The 27,991-nt window shown below is 41.3% G+C and overlaps 1 protein-coding gene across 1 annotated transcript; it reads right to left on the bottom strand.

The window, feature by feature from the left end:
• Positions 1 to 170: 170 nt before the first annotated feature.
• On the bottom strand, positions 171 to 27,485 carry LOC133403601 (myosin-9-like). The gene is made up of 43 exons (XM_061678599.1): positions 27,290 to 27,485; positions 21,565 to 21,755; positions 21,351 to 21,491; positions 21,118 to 21,274; positions 20,589 to 20,616; positions 20,244 to 20,337; positions 19,972 to 19,992; positions 18,454 to 18,546; positions 18,309 to 18,369; positions 16,639 to 16,740; positions 16,388 to 16,531; positions 16,054 to 16,149; positions 15,875 to 15,951; positions 15,593 to 15,787; positions 15,342 to 15,515; positions 14,163 to 14,336; positions 13,926 to 14,040; positions 13,575 to 13,765; positions 12,724 to 12,845; positions 12,572 to 12,641; positions 12,333 to 12,493; positions 12,141 to 12,249; positions 11,766 to 11,897; positions 11,066 to 11,272; positions 10,854 to 10,991; positions 10,632 to 10,755; positions 10,078 to 10,249; positions 9,801 to 10,013; positions 9,137 to 9,281; positions 8,859 to 9,065; positions 8,679 to 8,783; positions 7,440 to 7,592; positions 7,109 to 7,357; positions 6,593 to 6,805; positions 6,307 to 6,519; positions 5,693 to 5,854; positions 5,468 to 5,596; positions 5,256 to 5,344; positions 4,323 to 4,446; positions 4,024 to 4,232; positions 3,824 to 3,932; positions 1,210 to 1,382; positions 171 to 811 (listed from the first exon to the last, which is right to left on the bottom strand). Exons 2-43 carry the CDS (start codon positions 21,748 to 21,750, stop codon positions 703 to 705), a joined length of 5,886 nt encoding a protein of 1,961 aa, XP_061534583.1. The 5' UTR covers positions 21,751 to 21,755; positions 27,290 to 27,485; the 3' UTR covers positions 171 to 702.
• Positions 27,486 to 27,991: the final 506 nt, after the last annotated feature.

Genomic DNA, 27,991 nt, shown 5'->3' on the forward strand with positions numbered 1-27,991 from the left:
CATAACACATCAGACTTAAGAATAATCTTATGAGACAAAATAGTCTGGCATTTGACATCCTTGGGAAGGGGCAAAAATCAGGAGAAAAACAGCCAAATTGTCTTTGTGTGTGTAATGGGCCTTAAAACATTGAGGAGTTTCCTGACTAACACTCAGACACACACAAGCGGTCACCAGATGATTATTTATTATAGATATCCATGAAGGCATTTGACAAGACAAAGACCAGCCGTAAGATGTTAGCAACAATACAATGTGCTTTTTTTGGGTGGTTGGGGGGGCTTGACGCAGCGCTGTATTAGAGTTTGCGCAGAATTCAAAATTCAGAGGCAAACGTGCAGATTGCTGCTAAATGGTAAACCCACCACCAGTATAGTTGAGCTAACATCTTCGAGGCCATACATTTATTCTGATGCCAAATATGAACCCCCTGCACAAACATATTTTCTTTGTATGCAAAAAAAGCATAACGCGAGTAGTTCAAGCAAAACTTGCAGCATAAGGATCGTTGTACAATACACGATAAAGCCCTGTTAGTAGAGAAAGATGAAGTCAGCGAGATAAGGCTGTTTTACAAAGGAACGAAAGGGTATACAATTCTGTGCCAGAATGTTGTATAGTTTTCATTTGGCATGGCTTTTGTTTCCGCTATCATTGCACTTTAACTGCAATCAGAATATTTCCCTCTGCTCGTTCCTGGTCTCACTCAGCAGCCGGCTCGGACGCCTCAGTGGATACGTCTAGCTCCTCGTCGCTCTCCAGTCCCGTGCGAGTAACGGCGCGGCGGATGTTCAAATGCATGTCTCCGCGCCTTCACAATAAGACATGAATACAGGTCAGGATGTGACCAGTCAAATTGTCATTTAGGCATATGCATGAAGTGTATAATAGTTGGTGCTGATCCAACTTAAAAAGGGAAAATGTCAAATTGACTTTTTAATTGCTTGTATGAAAATAGTTGAGTAGCTGGCAGGCTTGCCCACCCATCAAAAGTAAAATTTAAGAACCAAGTCAATTATTTTTAGTTCTGAAAACAGGTGTGAGCAAGCTGTTCTGTTGCAGTGAGGCCGATTTAAGATACCTATGAAATGTTTTCAAATGTGAACAAAATGAATGATGTCTCCTTTAAGAGTGTTTGGACTTGGCTCTACAGCGTGCCAGAGAACGGTTCTTTTATTCCTTTGCTGGATTGTCATGATGTACACCAACCTGAGCTTGCTCTTCAGACTGCTGACTTCCCGGTTCATGGCCTCTGCCGACTCGGTGGCGTCCTCCAGATCTCTCTGCAGCTTCCTACGGAAGGCGTTGGATCGGTTCACCTCCTCCTCTGCCTCCTCCAGCTGGCGCTTCACCTGGCGCATGCGGTTGTTGGTCTTGTCAGCCTGCAGAGAGGGTTCGCACACATATGTGAGTGACATCATGTAAAACTAGTTTTTTTTTTTCCCCCCCCCCCTTTTCCTCCAATGGTCACTGCTTTTGCAGACAGAGAAGTCCACTTAACTACACTGGATCGACAAAGTTTGAAGTTGACTCACCGCTCGCTAATCACTTAAATCACAGTTAAAATGTATTGCACTTAATTTAAAAATTGTATCACAAATGGACTACGTTTGGTGGATGGGCAATATACATGGCTGAGCTGAGAGCGCCCTCAATACAACTTGACAAACCCTTGTAAACTTGTTTTTAGACACTGAGGACACTGAACCGTGAATGGGAGAGAGAGAAAAAAACAAATTCATGGTGGAATAACTAGTGCAAAGGAAAGAAAAGAAAATTCAGAGAAAATACGCCAGGACAAAAAGGATAACTGTGTTAGCTGTCGACACTCACAAAGTGGCTACAAGAGAGCCTGGTCGGCATTAGCACGCAGATTCAAGCCACGCAGACCAAAATGAAAAATGATCTGAAAGCCGTCAAGGAAGAAATCACATCCAGGGTGAGAAACGAAATGACTCAGTTGCAACAAGAGATTTGGCAGTGGTGCGCTCAAGCCAGCGAAGCAGCGAGTCATTGACAAAATGGATGATATCGAGGCCATGTGATTAAACCTCACAGACCATAACTTGGACACACCTAGTGTAAAAAGAAACAAGAAATTGACGAAAAAATTGCTTAAAAAAAAAAAAAAAAAAAAAAAAAAAACTAAGTACACCCTCTGCAATGAGAATTTACTGATTACCTAAAAGAAAAAATTTTTTGACAACAAATCTGGGTACAGCTTGAGATGCCTTAAAAGCAGTCTTCAGAGGGAAAGCTCAGACAAGTAACCAAGAATAAATAAATAAATAAATGAAACTACTAATTGTAAAAGGATGGGGAAAAACAACATGACGTCTATAATTTAAGATGAGACTGACATATAAAATTAGACTGAAAGAGGGACTGTTTCAGACACTGGGCTAAATGGTACATGTACACATTACAATAAGAAAACTCAAAAATATTGGAATCATTTGTAATGTTAAGTGCATTTCAAAATTTATATACAACTAAGCCAAAGTAAACAAGACCAGTTCCACATTACTGTCAGAATAATGGAAAAGTTCTGTAATTATCACGTAACAATTATTTTATTTTTTTAGTGAACAGAAGTGTTGGAAATTGTTGAATAAAAAGAGATTTTTTTTTTTCTTTGTTCTAAAAGATTAAATACAGCTGTATTGTACTTGAGTCAAATACAACTGAGTTGTACTTTACTACATTAAAAATGAGACTTAAATCAGTGCTTTTCATATACCACCAGACGGAGCACGCATACACCGCACTGTGTATGTGTTCACTGTGATGGGTTAAATGCAGAGAACACATTTATTTCGTGTGCATGCATGCATGTTCATGACAATAAAAGGTGATTCTTCTTCTTCTGACATTCACTTGTAATTGCAATATACAGTGGGTACGGAAAGTATTCAGACGCCCTTAAAATTATTTTTTTTTTATATTCCAGCCATGTGTTAAAATCATTTAAGTACATTTTTCCTCAATGTAGACACAGCACCCCATATTGACAGAAAAAAAAAACTGAATTGTTGACATTTTTGCAGATTTATTAAAGAAAAACTGAAATATCACACAGCCATAAGTATTCAGACCCTTTGCTCAGTATTTAGTCGAAGCACCCTTGTGAGCCAATACAGCCATGAGTCTTTTTGGGAATGATGATTTTTCACACCTGGATTTTGGGATCATCTGCCATTCCTCCTTGGAGATCCTCTACAGTTCTGTTAGGTTGGATGGGGAATGTTGGCGGGCAGCCATTTTCAGGTCTTTCCAGAGATACTCAATTGGGTTTAAGTCAGGGCTCTGGCTGGGCCATTCAAAAACTGTCACGGAGTTGTTCTGAAGCCACTCCTTTGGTATTTTAACTGTGTGCTTCGGGTCATTGTCTTTTTTTAAAGGTGAACCTTCGGCCCGGTCCGAGCACACTGGAGAAGGTTTAAGTCCAGGATGGACTGGTGCAGTCCAAATGGACTGGCCTAATCAGCAGCCTAATCACCCGGCCTAATCAGCAAATGGACTGCACCAGAGTTAAATACGAGTGTCACAGCAGAGGGTCTGAATACTTATGGCTGTGTGATATTTCAGTTTTTCTTTAAAGACTCAGCAAAAAGAAATTCAACAATGAATTTTTTTTTCTGTCAATATGGGGTGTTGTGTGTACATTTAGGGAAAAAAATGAAATGATTTTAACAAATGGCTGCAATATAACAGATTGAAAAATTTAAGGGGGTCTGAAAATTGACCGTACCAACTGTATATTGGAAAGAAACAACAGTGCCATCTGGTGGCCAGCTGAAAGAGAAGCCGTGTGGCAGCTCACCTGGTCCTTGAACTGCTCCGCGCTGCGCCGCTCATCGTCAACCATCAACATAGTCTCCTTCAGCTTCTTCTCCGTCTTCCTGACCAGCCGGGATGCTTGCTGACGCTCCCTGAATTACAAACGGAACATTAATGTTGGAGGCTCGTGACGACAAAACGTTTGCAAGAGATTTTCTTTGCCAAAAGGCAATCCGGACTCACTTTGACTCTATGTCGAGCTGCTCCTCCACTTGAGCGATCTTGGCCTCCAGGGAGGCGATGGTGGACTTGTACTTGGACTTGATGGTGCTCTCAAGCTCCTGCAGCTTCAGCTTCAGCTCCTTGTTCTGGCGATCTAGCTGGGAACGAGCGCCTTCCAGACGCTGGGCGTTGCTGTGCTCGGCAGCCAGCTCTGTGGTCAGCTGCTCCATCTAAATGACAGGAGTTGAGCCACATGCATACGAACACATTGATCTCCTGTCACTGAATAATTTGTCATATTTCCCCAAAATAAATCTTACCTGTAGCATGGTTCTCTTCAGACGCTCGCTGACCATCTCGGTGTTGAGCACCTCCTCGTCCAGTTCTCCCTCCAACTGAGCTATGCGAGCCTCCAGCCTCCTCTTCTCATCAGTCAGCAGAGAACTGAACAACAAAATGAAAGGTGAGAGTCGACTAAGGGTTGCAAAATTACAGGGAGTTTCATAGTTTGAAATGTTGCATGGGAATTAACAGGAATTTACAAATGAAAGGTCTGCTCTTAACAGGGAACTTAGTCAGGTGCATAAATATTAGGACCGCCAATTCAATTCTCTCAACACCACCACAATGGATTTGAAATGGAAAAAAACAAGATGTGCTTTAACTTCAGACTTTCAGTTTTAATTTGGAGTTATTTACATGCGTTTAAGAGTGTTATGTTTTAAGAGTAAAGTGTTTATGACTATGGTAGAGGTTAATTGTAGCGTGGGGAAGATTAATACAAGTCTGATGAGGTTCATGCAGCTTTAAGATATACAAATCCCCAAAATATGTGGTCGCTACTTCGCAGACTTTACTTACTGCGGGGCAGTTCGGAACCCCCGTGATAAACAAGGCATAACTTTAGATTGTTTTGTAAACAGTATAGTGTATTTACTGTTTGGTAAAAATTTAGTATGCCAATGATAATTGTAACGTCATATACTCAGCAACCAGACCGTCTTCCTAGGTCGGACATCAAGTTCCATGGTTATCCTTTTTCTCACCACTGTGGTGGCACAAAAAAAAAGCTAAAGAAAAGGCAAAACGCATCAACAGTTAATCTTTCAGCTGCTAACAGAGTTTAAATCAAAGCTTGGGTTAGATTTTTTGGGGCACATCGTTCCAGAAATGATTCAAAATTCTGTCAATTCACCATTAAATTTTTGAGCTGTTCCACTGTACATTTAAAAAAAAATTTTTTTTAATCATACTTTTTAGTGTTGCCGTTGTTAATCTCATCCTGTAGATCGTCTCTCTCTGCCTGCATTTGTCTCTTTAGTCTCTCACCAGTGGCGAGATCCTGTAGGAAGCAGAAGGCACTGCAGCTATTAAAAAAAGAAAACGCTGATCCATTCATGCACAAACGCACAGTCAAAGGCAATTGATCGGCTCTCTAAAGTGGAAATAAAATCGACTTTGCTACCTCCTGGTAGTGCAGGACGTCTGCATCCATGGCCTTCAGCTTCCTCTCGGTCTCCTTGGCCACGTTGACCGCTTCATCTCGGGAAATGCGCAGGTGGTCGAGCTCTCTCATTTGCTCTTTCGTGAGGGCCTTTCAGTTGGACATGGCGCATGATCAAACAATGCAACACTTGTGTCAGCATACAAAATTTGCTTTTTTTTATGCATTTATTATTTAATGTTTTACCTGCAGCTTCTTGACCAGTCTGAGGGCCTCATCACGGGTCTTGTTGGCAGCAACGATCTGGTTTTCCAGCTCTGCCAGGTCCAGCTCCATCTTCTTCTTGGCAGACAGCGCCTGAGAGCGCTGCCGCCGTTCATCCTCCAGCTCCACTTCCATCCCACAAACCTGAAGACACACACGCACACAAAAAAAAGATAAAAATAAACAAGGTTTGATTTAAGAAAATAAAATCTTAATGCATTTTTAAATAGACCTGTCCAGTTGTTTACAAGTGATAAAAATATAAAATACACTTGGAATCACAATATTAAAAGTCTCATGCTCCTTGTAGTGTCAGACCACTGTACGAGAATGTAACCATTTACAATGGCAAATAAATTTTGACGCGTACCGGTAACTCTTTGGAACCGGAAACAATTGCTGGAACTGGTACCTATTTGGAACACTAACTGTTTCATTATTGACATTACATTTGTTATATGTTTTTATAAACTACAATATGATAAAGCACTTTTTTACTTATTAAAAACCCATTACAAAAATGTGTTCGTTTTTTGGGAGGCTGAAATGGAATAATGGCATTTTAAGAGAAAAAGTAATTTTACTGGATGACCAACCTGTTTGACCAGCTGCTTCCTCCGCTCCTCGCCCTGCTCGTCTCTGGCCTGCAGGTCCCGGTCAAACTGGGCCTTCATGGCCTGCATGTTGACCTCCAGACGTAGTTTAGCATCCTCAGTGGCCTGCAGCTCATCCTCCAGCTCCTCCATCTGAACCCTCATCTCCTCCAACTGCTGCAACATGGCACGCTTGGACCGCTCCAGCTCGTGGACCTATGGAAGATTAAGGATAGGAGTCACAATGCTAAACTCATTCTTCTCCAGCATCTGTGGTGTTCTCTCTTACACTCTTGCCCACGTCGTCCTTCGAGAAGACCAATTCGTCCATCTCTGCTTTGAGTAGCTTGTTGGCCCGATCCAACTCGTCCTTCAGGTCCGTCATGGTCTCCAGCTCGCGGGCCAAGGTCAGCGCCCGCGTGTCCTTCTCTCTGGCGTCGGCCTCAGCCCTGTCGCGCTCCTCGGCGTACTGACTGGAGATGGTCTTCTCCTCAGCCAGCATCTACATTTAGTGGAGCATTATAGAGGCTTTTAATACAAACCAAAATAAAAAAAAAAAAACATTTAAAATACAGGTCGATTGTCGTTTTTTTGGGAACCACTTTCACACCACCATGATTAACAGTTAAATACCTGAATCATTCTAAAAGGCAGAATTTTAGTTTTAGTTTTTTAAACCGCTCTTCTACTGGGTTATATTGTGTAGGTGTATCGCTGGTTGTAGCCCCGCAGTTAAATCTAAAATGGACGTCTCATCAGTTTTGTTCAATCAACCTTTGAGGTTTATTGTGAGCATCTGTAATACCTGGTCAAACTTCTTCTGCTTCCTTTCCAGGTTGGAGAAAACCTGCCTCAGGTTGTCCTGGTCCACCGTGAGGTCATCCAGCTCCCGCTGCAAACGCGTTTTGGTCTTGTCCAATTTGTCATTGGCGGCGGTCTTTTCTTCCAGCTGCTGCTGCAGCAAGTCGGTGTCGCGTTGGACGCGCTTGCGACCCTCCTCTGCGCTCTCCAGGTTGGCCATCTCCTGATCCAACTTCTTCTTCATGTCAGCAAGCTGAGGAGCACCAGGAGAAAAACAAAATGTGGCTGAGGGCTTTGGAAGCAAGAGAACAAACTCAAGTGTCAGTGAAGCTAACCTGGACCTGAAGCGAGGAGACATGCTTCCCCATGTTCGTCTTGCCCTCCTCCGCTTCCTCCAGCAGCTCCCGGATGTTGTTCTGCTCTTCCTCCTGCTGATACAAGCGAGTGGAGAGGTTCAGCTTCTGACGAGTCTCCTCTTGGAGCAGCTCCTGTAATTCAAGTGGGGGAAAAAAAAACAAGAGTGAACATTCTAACAGGCCTTCGAAGAGTTTATAAAACTAATATTTTAATACATAGATTTTATTTATTATTATTATTTTTTTTTTTATGTCGTCGCAACAGATTACACTTTGCAGCAATTTTAGGTGACGACTAAACGTTGCTGTGTCATTAATTGCATGGCAAAGAAACTGACAATTTATTCTCCTTACCTTGGTTTAATTAGCACAAGAAAAAAGGGCACTTCAATTGAGAAAACGATAATACAAGAGCACTTTTGTGCAGTTGAAGCTGAGAACGATAAGTTTGCAATCGCAATGTGCAACATATTTACAAAATAAGCTAACAGTTAGACTAGCTGCTTCTATTTCTCCCTTGTTATTTTTTCTTTTGATTTTCTATCAGTCTGGTTGCCCTGTGGCACCATGCTGCCTCACAGGTAAGCACACTGTTGTAGTACACAGTGTGCTGGTCATCGACTAAAACACACACGATCACAGCATCAAGAACAGGTGCTGATATTTTCCCCCCTTATCGCGTGTGGGAGCTCTCACAACGTATAAACAAAAACAATTGCTTTTTCCAAACAAAAATCAACGCTACCATACTTCTCACCGATGTTAACAAGCGCTTACACAAGTGGAGCAAATATGACACTACAAAATGTGTTTTTGGTTGTTACACGCCAAGTAGCACTTGTTTTCGCTTACATATTTTTACATGAGCTCGGCGATATGGTGGCAAAAACAAAAGTGAATTGGTGGAAAACACCACTAATTAGGGAAAGCAAATATTTGACTCACACAGGCCAACCATCACCGCTAAGTCATGAAGATCATAAAGACAACGGATGATTGTTGATTAACTGCATTGTGAAGCAGTCAAAATGGAGTACACTACCGAACAGCAGAGGCGCTGTTGATTGACTAGTTTGTGGTCCAAAGAACAACATGGTCCACTATGGGAAGTTGAGCAATATGCCCAATATGACACATTCAGATTCTTAATTACAAAACAATCAAGGAATTTTAGTCAAATGATCCATAACCACCACCATGCATCTTTTGGGTCAGTACCTGTGCGCCCTGCAGCTGAGCCTCGACTGAAGAAAGGTCTTTGCTGGATTTGATGTTCTTGCCCTCTGCTTCTGTCAGAAGGCTGTTGACATTGTCCAGCTCAGCCTAAATGCGTCGAAAGTGACAGCGTGAAAGCAAGTCTTTTATGAACAATTCCAATTTCTTTGAATATGTCCGAACCTGCATTTTGGCCATCTTGTCAACCATCTCCTCCCTCTGCCGTTCGCTGTCTCCATATTTGATTTGAAGCTCCTGCACTTGGGACTCTGCTTTCTTCCGACGGTGCTCAGAATCGGATTTACCTTGTGCCAGGGTCTTTAGCTCAATCTTCACTTCGTTCCACTCGCTCTCTAGGGCCTGCTTTGATTTCTCCACAGACATCTTGTTCTGTGTGCACAGGGTCAAGGTTCAACACTTCAACCTGTCGTTGGTAAGCAAGGGAAGGTTACGCTCATTACCCGCTTGGCCTGCTCCAGCTGCTCATTAAGCTCGTCAAAGGCCTGGTTGTGTTTCTGTCTCATGTCAGCCATCAGCTGCTCGTGGGCCTTGGCCTCCTCGTCCAGATTCTTCTTGAGGTGCGCAACCTCCGTCTCACGTTTGGTCCTAGAAGGATGGAGTGTGGCAAGCGGTCATGAAAACATCTCTTCTATTGCCCAAATAAGAAATTTGACTAAATAAATCGTTTGCCTGTTTCTGAAATGTATGTGTGCGCGCGAGCCGTTCTGTACTTCCTCACTTTTACGTAACAGAGGCTAATTTATACGATAACGACCTCAAATTTCTCATCCTATGACATGTCCAGCTAAAATCCAGAGCCACGTTCAAGTGCAACGCCCCAAGATATGCAGAGCTGCATAGAGTTGTGTTGGCTGCAGAGATTAGCGTTAGCTGTCAGTGTTTAGATCTGGAAAGCAGCAGATATTCCATTGCTTGGTTAAGTTGTCGACACTGTCCGCAGCAGTTCGGCCACATCGCTCAATGTGCAGTTGGCCTAACGTGATGTCCACGTGCCATATACATACAGTGCAGTTTATGAAAAGCTGCCTCCATGAATTACAATTACACAATGTCTCTACAATGACTCTTGGACAATGTGCTACCAAGTGTGAGCTGCTGCGTTACCTCAGCTCCTGCTGTGCTGCAGTCGAGTCTAAAGTGTCCTCCAACTCAGTCTTGAGAGCTTCCAGTTCCTCACCCAGATCCCTGCGCAGCTTCTCTGTCTTGTTGCGCCGTTGTCTCTCCTGCTCCAAATCCTCCTGCAGCTCAGAGATCTGAGCTTCCAGCTCACGGATATTCTTGTGGGCCGTGTTGTTGGCTGCGGCCTCCTCCTCGATCCTGCAGTAAAGAGCAGGTGAGCATGGCGGCAGGCTGAAAGGATGAAAGTGAAAGAGACACCAACTTTGCCAGTGCAGCCAGCAGCTCCTCCTCTTTCTTGGCCAGCTGAGCTTCCAGTTCAGCGATGCGGGCCTGAAGTTCTGAAATCTGGTCACTGAGGTCTGTTGAGTCACCCTCAAGTTTACGACGGTTCTTCTCCAGCTCCTGGCGCAATTGCTCCTCCTTTCTTAGACGTTCTGAAAGTTTGGACACACACAGACTTTAAAAGAACAGCTTAGCATCACACTGTGCTTAAATTGAGGGGAAACGCATTTCACGGCAACTACAGATAAATCCACTAAATTGCAGTTTATATAAAAACAAATCACAACTTCAAAACTTAAAGTGAAATAAAACAAATAAAAAGGTTTTAGTTTAGTTTTCAGGCGTTCCCAAACAGCTTTGTTAGATTTTTTTTTTGCCCCCCAAATTGATTTATATATATTTTTTTTAATCATTATGATGATGATAGTTATTATTGATAGAGGACAACGTTATGCTGGATTCTGTATTGATTAATTTGAATACATCCATTGAATCAGACTGACAAATAGATTAGACCACAACAAAAATACTTGCCCTCCAAATCCATGATGATGGCCTCATGCTTATTTTTGAGTTTCTGCAAGATTTTAGATTTCTCCTCCTCCTCAGCCAAGTTGGTTGTGAACTCTGAGATCCTCTCATCCAAAAGTTTCTTCTCCTGAAGATGAAAAATCAAGAGAAAGACAACTCATTCTTGAGCAAGTGCGCAGTGGCAGTCATGCTGGGTGGTGTGAAGCGTTGCAGAGTGCTTGTGACCTTGCTGAGCTTGTTATTCCGGTCATCCAGCACCATCATGTCCTCTTCGATTTTTTTCACTTTAGCATCCGTGGTGACCTTCTCCATCTGGAGCTTCTGTCTGGCTGCTTCTTCCTCATCCAGCTGCTGCTCTAGGTCCTAGAAGGGCAGCAAAAAAAATAATTAAACCTGATATCTTGAGTACGTGTACAATCCAGACCCCCTTCACTGACTATAATGTTCTGCTGCATCTTTTTCCTTTCGTTGTGCAGCTGGCCCACACGTTCCTCCTCCTCTTCCAGGCGAGACTCCATGTCGTGAAGGATCTCCTCCAGCTCCTGCTTCTTGGTTGCCAGACGGGCTCGCATCTCCTCGGCCTCGGCGCACAGCTCCGTCTCGGCCTGGAGTTGCTCCTGGAGGACCAGCTTCTCTGAGCTCAGCTGGCGGTCAAGGGCAAACAAAAATATATACACATAAATAAATGAGAAGGGATAATTAATTGCAAGGCTTGCGGCTGACAAGCCGTGTTTTGGCACTGGGCCACCACAGGTCTAAAGCACGGCACAAATGGATACGGACAGCACAATTGCTTTATTGAATGAGTATTATCTCTTAGCTGAAAATTACAAAAAATATATATAAAATAAAAAGTGGCAAGAGACAAAAGACAAAAAATATTTCAGGAATATAATTTTGGATAATTTGTTAAGCTGTATAGTAGCTGAATGAACACAGTCTTCCAGTTTTGGAACTTAAGCAGTTCAGCCCCAGCTGTAAGATATCAAATAATTCACTGAAGAAAATTAGACGACTGTTAACTCAAAATTTGACGAGGATATGAAAATGTTGGGCTCAATTGTCTATAACGACACAAATATTTCACTAAAGTGTGTATACTTTAATAGCTTCTTGTTGCATCAGTGAGCTTGATACCTGCTGTTGCTTGCTCTCGTATTGTTGAAGCTGCTCCTCAGCCTGCAAATGCTTCTCTTTGACCTTCTGCAGCTCCTCCTCCTTGGCCACCATCTCCTCCTCCTGCCGGGTCACTTGCAGCAGCGGCTTCACCTTTGCGGCGAGAACAACAACAACAAAAAATGGCTAAATGTGAGGGACATCTTGTTCAGATAAACAGCTCAGTCAGTATGATGTAGTAAAGCACCACCTCAAACTAGTACCACAAATTGTGTAACTTTGGGGCTTAATAACACCACTGTGTTCAACAGATGTTTTGTGACGCACATTAGTTTGCAGTTGAGAAATTCCCAACAAAGCTTATTACGTTGTCATTCTTGGAATAAATCGTGATACCTTGGTGAAAAGTCTCCACCACTGCCAGTTCCTCAATTTGAGGTAAGCGGAAAGGTTCCTCTGGATAACTTTCATAGCCATCAACTGTTGCTGTCTCTTGGCAAAGGCTCTATAGTTAAACAAACATGAAAGTGTTTGTAGATAAGAAGTTTGTGACAAAGACGACAAACTATCTCCAGAACACTTCCTTACTTGCGGGCCACGTATCCTCGGCACCAGGCCTGGAAGGTGATGATGACATCAGTGACCTTAATGTCTCTCTCCTCCTCCAGGTGAGCCAGAACACCAGCTCTGAAGAACACTTTACTCTGCCCGATGCGGTATAGGTTGGCGTCCAATTCCAAAGCAGTGATCTGAAACGGCAACGTTTTCCGGGGTCACATTAGGTCGCTTCTCCCTTTTAATTCTGCTCTGTGATTTATGCTTCCTACCATGAGCTCACAGGCTTGCTTGCCATCCATAAAGCCCTTCGGGATGGCATTCGGAGTGAGGATTTCATACCTGAGAAGACGATTAAATTGTATTTTATTTTACTCAATCGCTTCTTTTCCCCAACCGATATGCATGTTTCTGTGTGCTTTACCTCTGTCTGAACTCCTGGAAGACAATACGGTTGGGGAAGCCCTGTCTGCAGATTCGGATCCCCTCCAAGACACCATTACACCTCAGCTGGTCCAGAACCAGGTGAGGCTCCAGTTTACCTGCCTAAAAAGGAGTTATAAATATATAATTAGAGATGAAATGTGAAAAGGGATCAAATCCCAGAAGTCTTTAAATATTTATTTAGTCTCCAACAACATTTTCTATTCATTCTATTTTCATTTTATATTTTATTTAAAAAAGGTTGTACCTATACTTTCGCTAAAGATCACCAGAAAAAACATTTGGGAAAATATTAAAACCCCAAGAAAAAGATTTAGGAGGATACAGTGGAACCGTAATGCTTAAATACGTAAACACTTCCATATCGTACAAATTCTGGACATGGAAGTGTCAGAATATCACACGAGCCTCATTTCAGCCAGCAGCAAACTATTAATTGCTTACTTTTTTTTTGCTTTTTGTGACAGTTTTTTTGCCCCGACAGAACTTTCGTAGAAAAAGAGGAACACGGGAAGAAACAGACTTTAGAAGTGTCCAAGTATAAGAGTTTTTTGGTGTCATGACAGTAGAGTTGAGATGATCATCAGTACTCATGTAAGTGTTTTGCTCCTGTATGGCTAGGTTAGCATTTACTGTTTTTGTTCCCTTTTAACAACTTTTTGAGCCCTTGGATTAGGGTATTTTATGACTAGTGTCATGCATCACTGAATGTAAGGGCAGAATCCTGGATACAAATCTGGTATTAGCCTCACTAGATATAGATGTATATACACAGATATAGTTAGAAAAAAAAAATGGTAATAATGACGACAACAACAACAACAACAGCACCTTCTTCTCATGGTTGGGGATGATGCAGCGAACAAAGTTGGGGTTGGTGTTTCTGAGCGTGGCCATCAGGTTCCCGAGCTGTTCCTTGTACAGCTGGCCCACTGTGCGGAACATGCCTTTACGGGTTTTGAACGCGCCGTGCAAGGAGTCTGACATTCCCGTTACCTTATCCAGGCCAACAATACGGTCGACTGCGAGGACACAAAAGGCGTAAAGGCAATGTAGCAACTGGCGAGTCTTTCTTGATATTACGCCACAGTTACAGTGAACTTGCTGCACACTCGAACGGACACCGGATGGCCACATTGCAACATGTATGGCAGGGGGGTCCTTTTTGCAAATTCCACTCACCGTCTCTCCACAGGTCAGCTGTGAATTTGTCAGTGGACTGGTTGAGCAACGTGGCCACACACTCATTCAGAGGATCCATGTTTTTCATCAGCCATGCATCTGCTTTGTAGTCCACCTGTAGCAAGAGAATGAGTCTTTCTGGATAAAGACCTAAAATTGTACATTACCTCGAGACTAGAACCACTTTTTCACATCTACTGCTATCGGTCTAAGACACACACACAGATTCTCAGTTACCTTCCCAGCATAGTGGATAATGCAGAAGTCAGAGTCATCCTTTAATTTCTTGGGTTTCTGGAACTTGGGGTGTGTTCCTTGCTCCTGAACAACCTTCTCCACAAAGCTCTTGTCTGTCGCCTTGGGAAACCAGCACTCCTCATCCAGCAGAGACAAGATGCCAGGAGGTCCGGACTGAAATCAAAAGAGGAATAGGTGGAAGGTGTCTGAGTCTCTAGGTCAAAAGTTAAAAGGTTCTGTCTGTCTGTTACGTGCACAGAGATGCTGAGCCTCCATATGAAAATGAAGTCCGAATCAAGACAATATTGGAGGTGAAACAGAATGACTAAAATATTGAGTCCACAGATAAGGGAGGTTATGCGGAACGTCACGTGACCCAACCTGAAAACAGGTTGGCGGACTTCCTGCGTTTGCACAGCGATAACTACAGCCTGATGAATGATGGTTTAAACCAGAGCTTGCCAGAATATTGTTCTCTTTATCGCTGGTGTCTTAAAGACAGAAGGTAAATAAATACATGTTTAGAACTTATAAATACATATGATTTTTTTTTGCACCATGAACTTAATGATCCATATCTGTTCTACTGTGATGCGGTATGGGGGGGGGGCACATAAAAGCACTTTACCCAAAAAAAAAAAAAAAAGTCATAAGGATGGTTGCTCATGTTGGATACGTTGGCTCGTACAAATCCCTTTATTTTGAACTTCTGGGACAGAGATACATATAAAACGGACCAGATTTTGCTTAAAGCCTTTAGTAAGTTTTTACCAAGTAACATTCAAATGATGTTCATGGTCAGAGGGAGAAAATACAATCTAAGAGGGAATTGTAATTTCAAATAGCCAAGATCCATGCAACTGAGAACTTTAATTTATTGTGGAAAAAAACTAGATGAAAACAAAAATATGCATCAACTCAAAGCAATTTCAAAGTAACTACAACCAAACACTCTTGGTCAGCTACCAAAAAAAAAAACAAAAAAAAAAACTGGACAGCTAATTTCATATTAAAGTTAACATGGAGTAACTAAAGGTAAGGAAATTCCACGATATTACTAGAGTTAACCCAAGATAGTAAGTATGCAAATCTTGTTCAATCGTGTCTGTGAGGCAAGTGTGTCACCCGTCAATATGTTGTCAACGTAGCTCGACAGGTGCCAAGCGTGTCACAGCTCACGTGTTTCTCAATGAGGTCGATGCAGGGCTGCAGGTCCAGGCCAAAGTCGATGAAGCTCCAGTCGATGCCCTCCCTCTGGTACTCCTCCTGCTCCAGGATGAACATGGTGTGGTTGAAGAGCTGCTGCAGCTTCTCGTTGGTGTAGTTGATGCACAGCTGCTCAAACGAATTCAGCTGCAGGGAGAAAATGAGCGTGACAATGAGCGTTTCAACTGATTAAATATACGTTCATCAACGAAGTGGCACTTCACCTCAAAGATCTCAAATCCGGCAATGTCCAGGATGCCGATGAAGGAGGCTCCTTGCCTCTTGGTCTTGTCCAGAGCTTTGTTGATCCTCATGACCAACCAGCGGAACATCCGCTCATACGACGCTTTAGCCAGGGCCTCCACAGCAAATTCGGCCTGCTCCTGAGTTTGAGCCTTCTGGACGTAGTCGCGCCCCACCTACAGAGAGAAAAGACACTTATATACCAGGAGACGTCTGGCCATTTTCATATACTAACCGCATATCAGCATGTAAAAATAGGAAACCTTGATACGTGGCGATAAGATGGCTCGAGTGAAGTCGGTCACGTTGATGCCCAGCAGGTGAGACACTTTCTGTGCGGCTATGGAGCGAACAATGAGGACACGCAAATCATATTTAGGGACTTGAATAAGCGAGAGAGAGAGAGAGAGAGAGAGAGAGAGAGGGTACTTTTAAAAAGTACCAGTGTCATCTGGCATGGATGCCTGGTCCGAGCTACGCTCTTTCTTGAAGGTCATGTTCCCCAACTGCAGCACGGCGGAGACCACCTTCAACAGGCCTGAGGAGGACACACAGAACACTTTCAAATGCAAATCTCCCGCTTTTTCAGCATACTTTGCTGTGATATATTGATTCGCAAAACTATACACCTATGCTAAACCTACGACCCGCGGCATTTGACTCAATAATACCCACCTATACAAAGAAGACTGCCAGAGCCCTTTTTATTAAGACATTTGGAAAGTCTGCTTGCATCTGCTTCAAACATTGTTTTAGACAATCATTTTAAAACGTACCAATTCTTTCCTCTTCTGGAATACTCATGATCTTGAAGGCCTCGATGGTGTCCGAGAACATGTCCTTGTCCTGCTGGCCCGGAATTGTCAAGTTGCCATTTGACAGAAAGCGGTACTTGCTGTAGTCTTCCAGACACAACTCGGCTGCACGAAGAGAATGGAATGGATCAAGTACGCAACACCCTGACCACATGCTCGGTGTGACATGATGTGATTAAAGCAGATTTAGTGGAGGGGAAATGAGTGCTCACAGCGCAGCTTGTCTCCTGCTCCGGTCAGCATGTAGTAGAAGATGTGGAAGCTTCGCTCTTCTTTGGCCTGTCTGATGGCCCGAGACTTCTCCAACAGGTCTGGTAACACTTCAGTCAAGGATGAACCAACTAGCCCACCCAGAAATACACCCAAACATTTTTTATTATAGGGTACCTTCTTCTCTGATTCCGTTTTTTGTTTTGCAGTTTTCCCACTTTTAGATCAAACAAATAAAAATAGTAAATATAAAATGCAGTTTTTAAATGATTTCATTTATTAAGGAATACAATTATTCAAAGCTACCTGGCCCTGTGTGTAAAAGTAATTTCCCTCCTTGTTAAATATAGCGTAAATTGTGGGAAAGCAGAGTTCATTTTCACAGCCCACACGGAAGCCCGATTACCTCCAGACCAGTTCCATCAAGAAATTGCTCAATTAGAACCTGTCTGACAAAATGAAGTCGGCCCAAAAAAAAATAAAAAAATAATCTGCTACAGCAAAATGCCACGATCCAAAGACATTCATGAACACGAGAAATAAAGTAACTGAAATTTATCAGTCTTGAAAGTGTTATAAAGCAATTTCTAAATCTTGAGGACTCCAGTGAACCACAGTCAGAGCCATTAGCTGAACCTGTTTGGCAATCTAATAACAAAGTGGGGAAACTATGCAAAAATATAGTCGTCCAGTATAAACTGTAGAATAGTCATCATTTGAAATTAAATACTATAACGAGGCACTTCCTCAATTCAAATGTCCAAAAAGTTGTATACTTTAGGGAAATTTGGCAGTAAATAGGATGACTTCTGCGCCTGGACTGCTAAGTACAATATGGCTTACACGACAAAATGTCACAAATTAAAAGTGTACAGTGCCAAGTTAACAAGTCCATTTTAATCTGAAGGGGCTCGCATCCAAGACACAGGCAGTGATCTCTGAATTGTTGTCACAGTGTTGTTCCTGATATGCTGCTGATAACGTCTCTTTACCCGAACGTAAAGAAAGTTTAAAAAAAAAAAAAAAAAAGACCTAATGCAGACTCTCGTGTACTGTTGCATGCATTCATCTCCACTTGTTAAATTCAACACCACTTATGTGCCAAAGGGTGCGTAGTTTTATTATACGGGAGTTCTCTTTTTAAATCTATCAACAGCAGTGATTCTCAGTGCGGTATGAGTACCACTATTAGTAGTAGTGGTGGAATGTAAAAGAATAATGCTGAAGTACAGTTCAGTTGTATTTAACTTTTCAATACATTTGCTTATAATCTTTAAGAATTGTTTTTAAACATTTAGGTACATTTGTAACTTTTATGCAATACATTTTAATGGAGTCAAGTAGTTCAAACTGCATAATGTCACAGTGACAATGATTTAATAGGAATACAATTTTGTATGAACACTTAGGCCTACTACAGTACAGCTACAGCTATTTAAAGCTAAAAAGTCTTTAAGGTGGTGCTTGGTGTAAAAAGTTTGATAACCATTTATTTCCATTATGTATCTTCTAGTATGACAGTTACATGAAAATGTTGCTTAAAAATTGCCTTTGACAGTTTGACTGAGACTATTTCAATGTAATTATTTACAATGAGAAATGTAAATGAGCACTTAAGATTGATATTGGGGAAAATTGTCAACGAGGGCAGTTAGGGACAAAAGGATGCAAGTTTCGATGTTGGCTCCAACGATGTACCCATTCACATCAAAGTTGATCCTGATAAACTTCCCCTAAGCAAGCAAAAATACAAATAAATGTTGAGCAAAGAAAAAGGACAATTAATTTTCAGGAAGATTTATGTGAGCCATGCTTACAAATCTAGAGGAGTTGTCGTTCTTGACAGTCTTGGCGTTACCGAAGGCTTCCAAAATTGGGTTGGCCTGCAGCAGCTGCTTCTCCAGCTCCCCCTGACACATAGGAGATACCATCACAACCAGCTCGACAACATCAAATTAAGACCCCCCACATGATTCATATGATCACCATGTCCTCCAGAAAAGCAAAACCACAGAGAATCATTCCATCCATGCAGGCATACAGGTTAGGTAACGTGTATAGCCTCCAACACCACCCCTCCCAAATCCCCCTGAAGGGGGGGGGGGGAGGAGATGCAACATTACATTGTGACATGCACGCACACACACACACACACACACACACACAGAGAGAGAAAATATGACTGCTGGCAGGGGCGAGGCAGGCTCACCTCATATGGGTTTCAACAGATTGAAAATTTATAGCTGACATATATTGTACAATGTTGACTGCTAAAGTCTGCATCCTCTTCCCCACCCATTTTGTTTACATAGAAACATTTGATACATTCATTTCTATACTTTGAGAAACAATCATTGAATCCCTTCAAAGAATTTGGGGATTTTATTGCCTTTTTTTCCTTTTACCAATTATATTCTACATCGAAGGCATAAAATAGTGTGTATTTCAGCAAATTGTATGTGTGTAAAAAAAAAAAAAAAAAAAAAAGTTTTAAAAAAAATTATATATATAATTTATTTATTTATTTATTTATTTTTTAATTGCGAGAATTTTTCAGAATGTTCTTTTTGTAAATTACTTAGCCATTATATTTTTGAGGACTGATTAAAAATATATACCTCATCATTTTAACACTGCACCAACTGTACTAACTAAATGCAGCCAATATTTGCAACCATTTTGGACAAGTTAGCATATTCTGATAGAAAATAGTTTGAATACTAACATATGTACATTAACATTAATTTAGTACCGATTTTGCAAAATATAAAATTTAGGTCTCTGGATCCTGCAATTTCTTTACTTTTATGCACTTGAATCACCACCAAATGCCCCGATTCCTCAGAATAATGCACCAGTAACCTAAAAAAATATATATATATATTTTTATATATATATATTTTTTTTTAATTCAATATTTCTAACACCCTTTTGCAAACACTTTTTTGTTGAGGATTCTACCATTCCCCCATCTTGGCTCTAGTATACAAGTTTTCTCTCCACCTTCCCCAGCCAGCCTATGAAGCACCTTCTCTTTTTAGCATGCCAGTTAGCTCCTTGCGTGCAAACAAGACAGCTGATGATGTGTGTTAATTAAGCAGCCTTGAAGCAGTTAGTACATTTTAATTAATTTAAGAATACAGTAGTAGAGCTGAAAGTCATACACTGGAGCAACTTCCGTCTCTGGCTTTCTCAGATCAGCAGTCCTTAAATGCCACACAAGCTGTTAAGTGATTGAATGCATTTCCTTTACAAAAGCCAAAACACATCAGAAAGCTCCCAGTTTAAAGGTTTGCATAAACAGACGACATGCACACGGAGACCGATTGACTCACATGTGACAGAACTGTGCTGCCCTGGAGAGACAAGGGAAGGGTGAAAGGTGAATTTAACACTCTTGATACCATCCTAAACAAAAAAATAAAAAATAAAAAAAAATAAAAAATAAAATAAAATCACAGAGCACACACTTGTGAGACAGACATGCCATGACCTGAAAGAGGAATGTGCTCAGGTAGATTGAAGGATTAAAACAAAAAACAAGAGAAAGCGAAATAGGAAGAACACTTTTGAGACATTGAAGCTATTAGACAAATTTAATGCAAACCTGATCCTTCTTAGACTTGAAAGATGAGGCGACGTGGGCCAGATACTGAATGACCTTCTTGGTATTCTCAGTTTTGCCTGCTCCAGACTCACCACTGGAGAAGTTAGCACATAACAGTCATTGGTATAGCGTCATAGATAAATGACAAACATCCAATGTTTTAACGATTTCACTTGCAAGAGGTCTACGGACAAACACGTTCACTGCCATTGACGACTTTAGAAGTCAGATATCCATGTTAACTGGGAGGGCTGGCAGTGAATGAATCAACATTGCTAGGATAAAAGCAGCAGCCGTCCTATGAAATTGTAGTCCCTTTGAAGAACCAGCAGATAAGTGACTTACGTACAAAGGATGGACTGATCCTCTCGATCTGGAAACAAGACAAAAACATGATACAAACAAAATTACAAAAAAAAAAAAAAAAAAAAAGATTAAATGCACCATCACTAATCTACACCATCTGAATAAAATATGGGGACAAGTTACACCAACAGGAAGTGAAACTGGAGATTGGGAAGACTTTCTGCAACATGGTGGAGTGTGGGGAAACGTCACTGACGTTGGACCTGAGCGCGGGCCTTAATGGCTTAACATTTTGCTTAAAATCATCACTCAAAAAGTGTTTGATAAAGTCCTGCTATGCCAAACTATTCCAAGCATGTCTTTACAGCCCTTGCCTCGTGTCGTGGAAATAATAAGGGCCTAAGAAAGAGGCAAAACCCAAATTTGTAGTCTGAATGAATTGTCGATCACTAAGGCATAATTACAGTAAAGGTTAAACACTTTTAAGTCACAATAATTACTGTTGTTGATTTGAGTTTAACATTTCCAAATATTTCCTCCAAATTGCGACATGTGCGCGCGTCTGTACCCTGCATCATGCTCCTGTAGGCCGTGTCGGTGATGGCGTAGATGTGAGGCGGCATCTCGTGCCTCTTCTTGCCCTTGTACATGTTGATGATATCCTCCGAGTAGATGGGCAGGTGCTTGTACGGGTTGACCACCACACAGAAGAGGCCCGAGTAAGTCTAACACGGTGGAGAAATAAAAAGTGGGCATCAAAAGGCACCAATGGCGTCGCAACGGTTAGGTGGGCCGACTCACGTAGATGAGGCCGGAGTAGTAGCGTTCTTTGAGATTGTGCAGCACGGACGCTTCGTTGAGGCAGGTGAGCTCGGCCATGTCCTCCACCTTGTTGAACTTGGGCGGGTTCATCTTCTGGATGTCGTCCTTGTTGATCTTCACCTGAAATTTGAAGCGCATCAGAGAAGCTTCCCAAGCGGCGCCATTGCTAATCACACACACTCTTGACTTTTACCTTTTTGCCAGAGTCGATGAGCTCCACCACGCACTCCTCGCCCAGCTCCTCCTTGACCGAGCCGGCCTCAAAGCCCAGCTTCTCGGAGGGCACCCACACCTGTTTCTTGCTGGACCAGTCGGCCTGAGCCAGCGGGTCGCTCATCCCGCCGCGGTCCCCGTACAGGAACTTGTCTGCGTCACTCATGGCAACTAAGAAAAAAAACATTGACACTTTTTATATATATAAAAAAAAAAAAAAAAAAAAAAATCATGGATAAAAGCTGTTCAACAAAACAATCCGGTTCAAATAAGATCAAAGCTTCCATTGATACTAACCCGATTGGCCAAAACATTAGCTACACCTGCACAATCCAATGAGATCCAACACAAGAACTTCAAAGCTGCTAAGGTACTCGCTTCAGATTAGATCATGTAAAAATAAATAGCATGAAAATATTTCATGGATACTGAAAGACAATTAACACAAACATTACATTAACACCTCAAAGACAGTTGAAAACTTAACTGCATTTCATACTAAAAGGAGAAATAAAATGCTGACATGCTAACGGTTGTTTTGCTTTACTGAAAAGGCTCAACGGAAACCATATCTTTTCTTTGATATTAAGATTGTGTTTTGGGTTAGGGATTTTATAAACTTTTAGCTTCAGCCCTCAGCCCTTCGGCCAGCTATCGAAAAATGATTTGTCTCTCTTGAATTTTGTGGATCATCGTAATGCTCTCTGAAATAAATTCAATTCATACCAACATAGAAATCCCAAGTTGCAAAAGTCCTCAGATAAATAAGGTCTATGCAGGCACCATTTCCAATTACTGAAAATGCTTACACGCTAACAGTTGGCGAGATAGCATATAGCAAAATGTTGACGTAGTAAGAATGGTTTACTTCGAATCAGTTTAGAAATGTGGAAGGAATAATAATAATAATGAATTTAATTTATAAAACACACTATGTTAAATAAACTATTTCCAAGTGGTATCATAATCATAAAGCAAGCGGTAAATTGGTCAAATATATCCATACATTCAACTTTGACATGTGAAAAGATGGAATTCTGGGGAAAGTGAGTGTGTCATTGAATGTCAAATATTGTTCAAGATTACCTGAATAAAATGGAATGGTTCTTTAATCGATTGAGTATATATTTATAAAACACCAGTGGATGAGAGCTGCATTGTATGCGGCAACGGAAACGAATACAGTAATAGCATTTACATACAGGAATGTAATGACAACTGCACCCAATCAAATACAGTAGAAAATATACAAATACAAAAGTCAATGTGAACAGCAGCAATAACACTCAGCAGCTCTGCTTGTAGCCCCCACCCAATGATAAATTTGCACTTTTGTAATGTACAGGTGTAACTAATTCAGGGGGGGTGAGTGCATGTTACAGTAGGTAAGTAAGTTTAAAAAAAAAAAAAAAAAAAAAAAAAAAAAAAGGAAGTTGGTCTGCATATCACATCACAAACTTCCACAGAAATCATTCTGGGAGTTTTTGGCGTAATCACACCCTCTGACAGAACGACGGGAAGCAACAAGTGAGCCGTAATCCGATGACTGTCATCGCCTTTGAAGTGTTGCCAAATTTGTGGTGAAGATGTCATCTGCAGTCTGGGGCAGAGTGCTTTTTTAACACGGTTTATCTACGGGCAGGAGAAGCTAAGAGGTTTGGATTTTATTTGAAGCCATTTGAACTTTTTCAATTAATTCGCATACAAGTGCGGAAAAAAAAGTTAGAAGTCAGTGATTTGTTTCTTGATACATTATGTACGTGGGACGAAGATACTTGCTGAAAACGTGCAAAGACTGAAAATTGAAGCCTCATTTGATATACTTGACATTTTTTTTAATCAAATTTGATTGGGTTGTTAACAACAGCAAATTTAGATTTATTTTCCACTTTAAAAGGAGACCTTAATTTAAAATTAAGACTGAAAACAAAACTTGACAAAAGGTATAACGCAAATGGGATTTGCATTGCAGATACAACTCATCTAATTTAACTTTTAAAAGTTACCGATGAAAACACAGCTTTAATTTTGGATGCGCATGGTCAAAACAGGACAAAAACGGAGACAGCAGCCTCTGTTGAGGAATGAGAGATAAAAGCTGAACAAGCAAAATGTGAAAAAATGCAAACGTGAAAATGGACATCAAGAACCCAATTACAAAAATTTTAAAAAAGACGACTATGAGCGGACAGACAAAATAATATGTCTTCCACCTCCCCCAACTCCATGATGAAAGTTTCTGAAAATTTCACAAATTCTCCTTCAAGTCTTCTCAATTGCTCATTATCTCCTTTACAGTTGTTAGCATCGCATCTCCACTGGCAGAAAAGGAGGAGGAGAAAAAATTAAAAAAAAATACCTCTTCCAGGTCCCGATGGAGGTGGACGGAGAGATTCTTTGTATTCAGGAATGTCGGGAAGGAACAGGCCCGGGCAAGGAGAGAAATGTCATTACTCGCTCTTGGGACATACCCAACTTTCATCAAGCAAGGAACCATATTTGGAAGTGTTCAAAGTGGACACCACAGGCAAGAAGGTACAAACAATGCATTCCCCGCAAAAGAGGGAGACAAACAAGCATTCACACTCACAGTAACAGACAATTTAGAGTCTTCAATGAACTAACTTGCAGGTTTTTGGAACGTGGGGAAAAAGCCAGAGCACAAGGAGAAACGAGAAGAACATGAAAACTCCAAACATGTGGACCGGAGCTGAGATTCGAACCCAGAACCGTGAAGCAGACGTGCCCAAAAAGGTTCCAATGAAATATTAATGGAGTTCCAGACATACTGGTCATTACGTACTTCAAAAAGACATCTATTAATTCCCCCTCACAAAAAAGAAAAAAAGGAAAACCTCACTTCATCGATATTGTTAAACACACGGCATTAACTGCTGAGCCCATATGAACTTTGTTGCTGACCAAAACAGGAGCACCTAAACAAAGTAGGTCAAAGATGATCTTACACTATGGTGAACTCTACAGTAATCTAATTTATTAAAAAGAAATTAGAATGTACAGTTTTTGCATCATGACTTCATGTGTCAATTCAATGGACATTGTGCTGCTCCTTGTGTATGCACCTTGGCCACCAGGGGGCGGTATAACTACGTCTGTGATTATTGTTACTGTATATGCTGTCTGTATTGCTTGATGCACAATTTGTTTTCAAATATCAGTTGTTTAAAGGTTTATAACCACCACAATATCGATGAAAGTTTCTTTAGCAGTCCATGCAAAAGCAGTCCCCCCCCCCCCCAACAAAGTGAAATTATACGTTGCAATGATTGCCCAAATAAAAGTTTCAAATAGGCTGTTTCATAACACATACTAGTATTGGATGTGCAGGGATCGAGAGCAAAACGCATTTAAGGTTGTTGATGCATGATAGGAGAAACAGTGCGTGTGCGTGTAGTAGTAGCAACAAAGGATAAAAGGGATCAGGTCAGCGGTCATCTGTCTCCCTCCTAAGTTCGTTATGTGCTCAGACACATGAACAATCAGTGGAGGAGGAAGAGAGGCGGCAGCCATGAGTTCGGCAAATCATGCCTCACAAAGTCCAGGAATCCCTCAGAAACGAGCTGAGGTCAGCATCCCGAGTGAACAATGAGGGTCGGAGAGCATCTTGTCGGAAAGCAAACAGCGTTTGATTGTGCGCATCGACTGCGCGTGTGTTGCCTTCAGGGACAACAACAACAAAAAAAAACAATAGGCGATGCTTTGGTGCAGAAATAAATAAAACCTAAACATGTCGCCGCCGCCGCTTCGAAGGCTCCAAATCCCCCTCAGTTCGCTAACTTCCACTGGATTTTCCTTCTTTGCAGCCTGCTCGTGTGACAACTGCTTGGGGTCCAACATTTTGGATCGAACTGTGCACATTTAGGGATTGATATACTCAGGAGGCCTTATCTGCAACCCTTGGACCGTCGATAAGTGTTTAAACATAATGCTGTGGTGTGAGGTTCACCATCATCATCATCATTTATTTCAGGGAGGAATTTCTCCATGGAGGTGTGTAGAGTTCAGTTTTAACTTGAAGTTTGTTGCTGCACTGTCTGTATGTATGTTTACAGTGTTATTTTTCCTTTTTTTCCTTCACTGCCACTCCGTGTGCCTTTTAATTCATTACAACTTTGTGGTTGAATAAAGCAAATTGAATCGAATTAACCCCTACCTATGTCGCCAAACATGGTTCCTCCCACTACCAAATATGCTTGCTTCCTCAACCTATTAAATTGACTTAAAATATATGAACATTATGTGTTAAAAGTGGAGAAGGTGTGTTGGGTCTACTCTACTTAAGTATTGTAACCAAATATAGTTACTTTCCTTATGAGCGCATTTAAAATGCATTTATATACCATTACATATGAAGGGAGTAATCACTCTATAATGGTGTGTTGATCAATTGATTTTAAACATGTTAAAATAAGTGACTAATGTTTCTATGGTGGCGAGTAAGGTTTCATTTGAACTCCACTCAAGTAACCCAATATGGTTCCACACTCTAGTAAATCCTTTTAAAATACATCATAACTTAAGACGGAAAGCAATCTCTTTATGGATGCATGTTGAGTCCTATTTGAACTCCCCTTAAGGTAACCAAATATGGTTCCTCACCCTATTATATAAAAAAAATCTATTTTTTTTTTTAACATTATAAATTAAAAGAAGGCTGCAATCTGTCTATATGTGCTGAGTCCAGTTTTAAATCCACATAAGTAACCAAAAAGTACTTAAAGTAAAGATAGCTTTATAACATCATACATTTGGAAGAGAAAGAAAAAGACAAAAAAAAAGGGATCAGACTGAGGAAGAATTATTTCCATTCGGGATGTCCAAACTCCAGCCCAGAGGCCATTTGCAACCCATTGCCAGTTTTAATGGCACAGGCAGATTCTAGAAATAAAATCAAGCGTCAGAACATCACAAAAGAAGGATTAGTGAACTTTTTGTTCACATATTTAACATTAAATTGGATGCATCCTTATTTTTATTTTTAAAATATATATAAATTTAAAAAAAAAAGAGAAAAACAACCAAGTGCGCCCCCCACGAAAAACTGCTGCATCCTCAGCGTGCACACACGTCAAAGCACACGCGAGGGTGCGTGCTGCTTATTTGCGACCAATAAAGTCACTACAGTACCTTAAAAATACATGCTAAAAACCTAGCCAAGCAAACAACAAAAGCAGAGCCAAACAGACTGACAACAAACTTTTAAATGTGAACATACCTGAGATGCAAATATACATTTTGGGCACAGGAGGTCGGCCTGGTTTTTTTTTTTCCCTTTTCTTTTTTTCTTTTTTGTCAGTGTGTGTTTAATGAGGACTTTAGTGGTAAATATCAAACAGGCCTGCCTGATAACTTCAAAAACACGTTCTCACTTCTTTCCTTTAAATGACCTCACAAAGACTCATCCTTTCCTCAGCGTTGCCGTCTTCAAAGTTTTTTTTTTTTAAGAGCGAAAAAAAGGGGGTTAGCTATATAAATGTACCACAGTATGGCCATAAAGTGATGCTAATTTTAGCATTGTAGAGTTTCAGGCAGCGACAAGTGCGCATGCGCAACAATTCGAGCCTTCTGATGACCAACACCTGTGCCGCAACTTTTGAACGTTTTCTTCATAACCGTCAGCACTGTATACGAGGTTAAAAGACAAAAAAAGAAAGAAAAAAAAACAAAACAATAAGCGGACATACCTGCTTTTTGAGCCACAGCAGGAGGCACTGGAGGTGAGAGCGGCTCGGCGCCTTTTTCGTGTCCGTGTTCGAGGCAGTCAAAGTCGGGCTGGTGACGGATTTGGCTCCGCTGAAAGGATGGCGTCGCTTCTCCTCTCGGCTCTGCGAGCTCCTGCTGCGCGGAGGACCGACACTGTGCCGCCTCTTCGCCGCAACACTTTTATTTTTTTTCCCAGCAGGTGAGTTGAAAGCGACGCCCTCTTTTGATTCTTTTTTTTTTTTTTTTCACCACCGCCTCGTCGGCATTAGGGTTGCGTTCAGGAGCTGCTCGTAAAATCAACGGTTAAGTGTCGCAACCACTTAAAAACACAGAGGAAGTTGTCTTTTTAAAAACAAATAACGGGAAATATTGTAAATATGATTGTGTATATAAATGTTATGTGTCTCAAAATATATCAAGGATTGCTCAGCTGTAGCTGTATTTTTATTTATTCCGCAGGTAAGTGAACGCCACGGCCCGCTTTTCACCACCTCCACTCAGAATTGTGTTGCGTTGACAATACTCGTAAAATCCGATGTTAACAGCAACTGCTTAAAATCACACAGGAAGGGTTTTTTTAACCCTTTCAAAATATATCGAGAATTTCTCAGCCGCTCAGTGTAGTTTTTTTGTTTTTGGGTCGCAGTCGAGTCACTTTTTAATCGCCACCACCTACGCTTTAG

This window comes from Phycodurus eques, chromosome 6, assembly GCF_024500275.1.
Source record: "Phycodurus eques isolate BA_2022a chromosome 6, UOR_Pequ_1.1, whole genome shotgun sequence".
In the NCBI taxonomy this organism is placed as follows: Eukaryota; Metazoa; Chordata; class Actinopteri; order Syngnathiformes; family Syngnathidae; genus Phycodurus; species Phycodurus eques.

Excerpts from the sequence above, each read along its gene's own strand:
- LOC133403601 (XM_061678599.1), bottom strand. The coding sequence starts at position 21,750 with ATGAGTGACGCAGACAAGTTCCTGTACGGGGACCGCGGCGGGATGAGC. Across the intron at positions 18,370-18,453 it reads ACGACAACTCCTCTAGATTT|GGGAAGTTTATCAGGATCAA; the intron begins GTAAGCATGGCT and ends TTGCTTGCTTAG. Across the intron at positions 11,273-11,765 it reads ACGAGAGCAAGCAACAGCAG|CTGAGCTCAGAGAAGCTGGT; the intron begins GTATCAAGCTCA and ends CTTGACCGCCAG.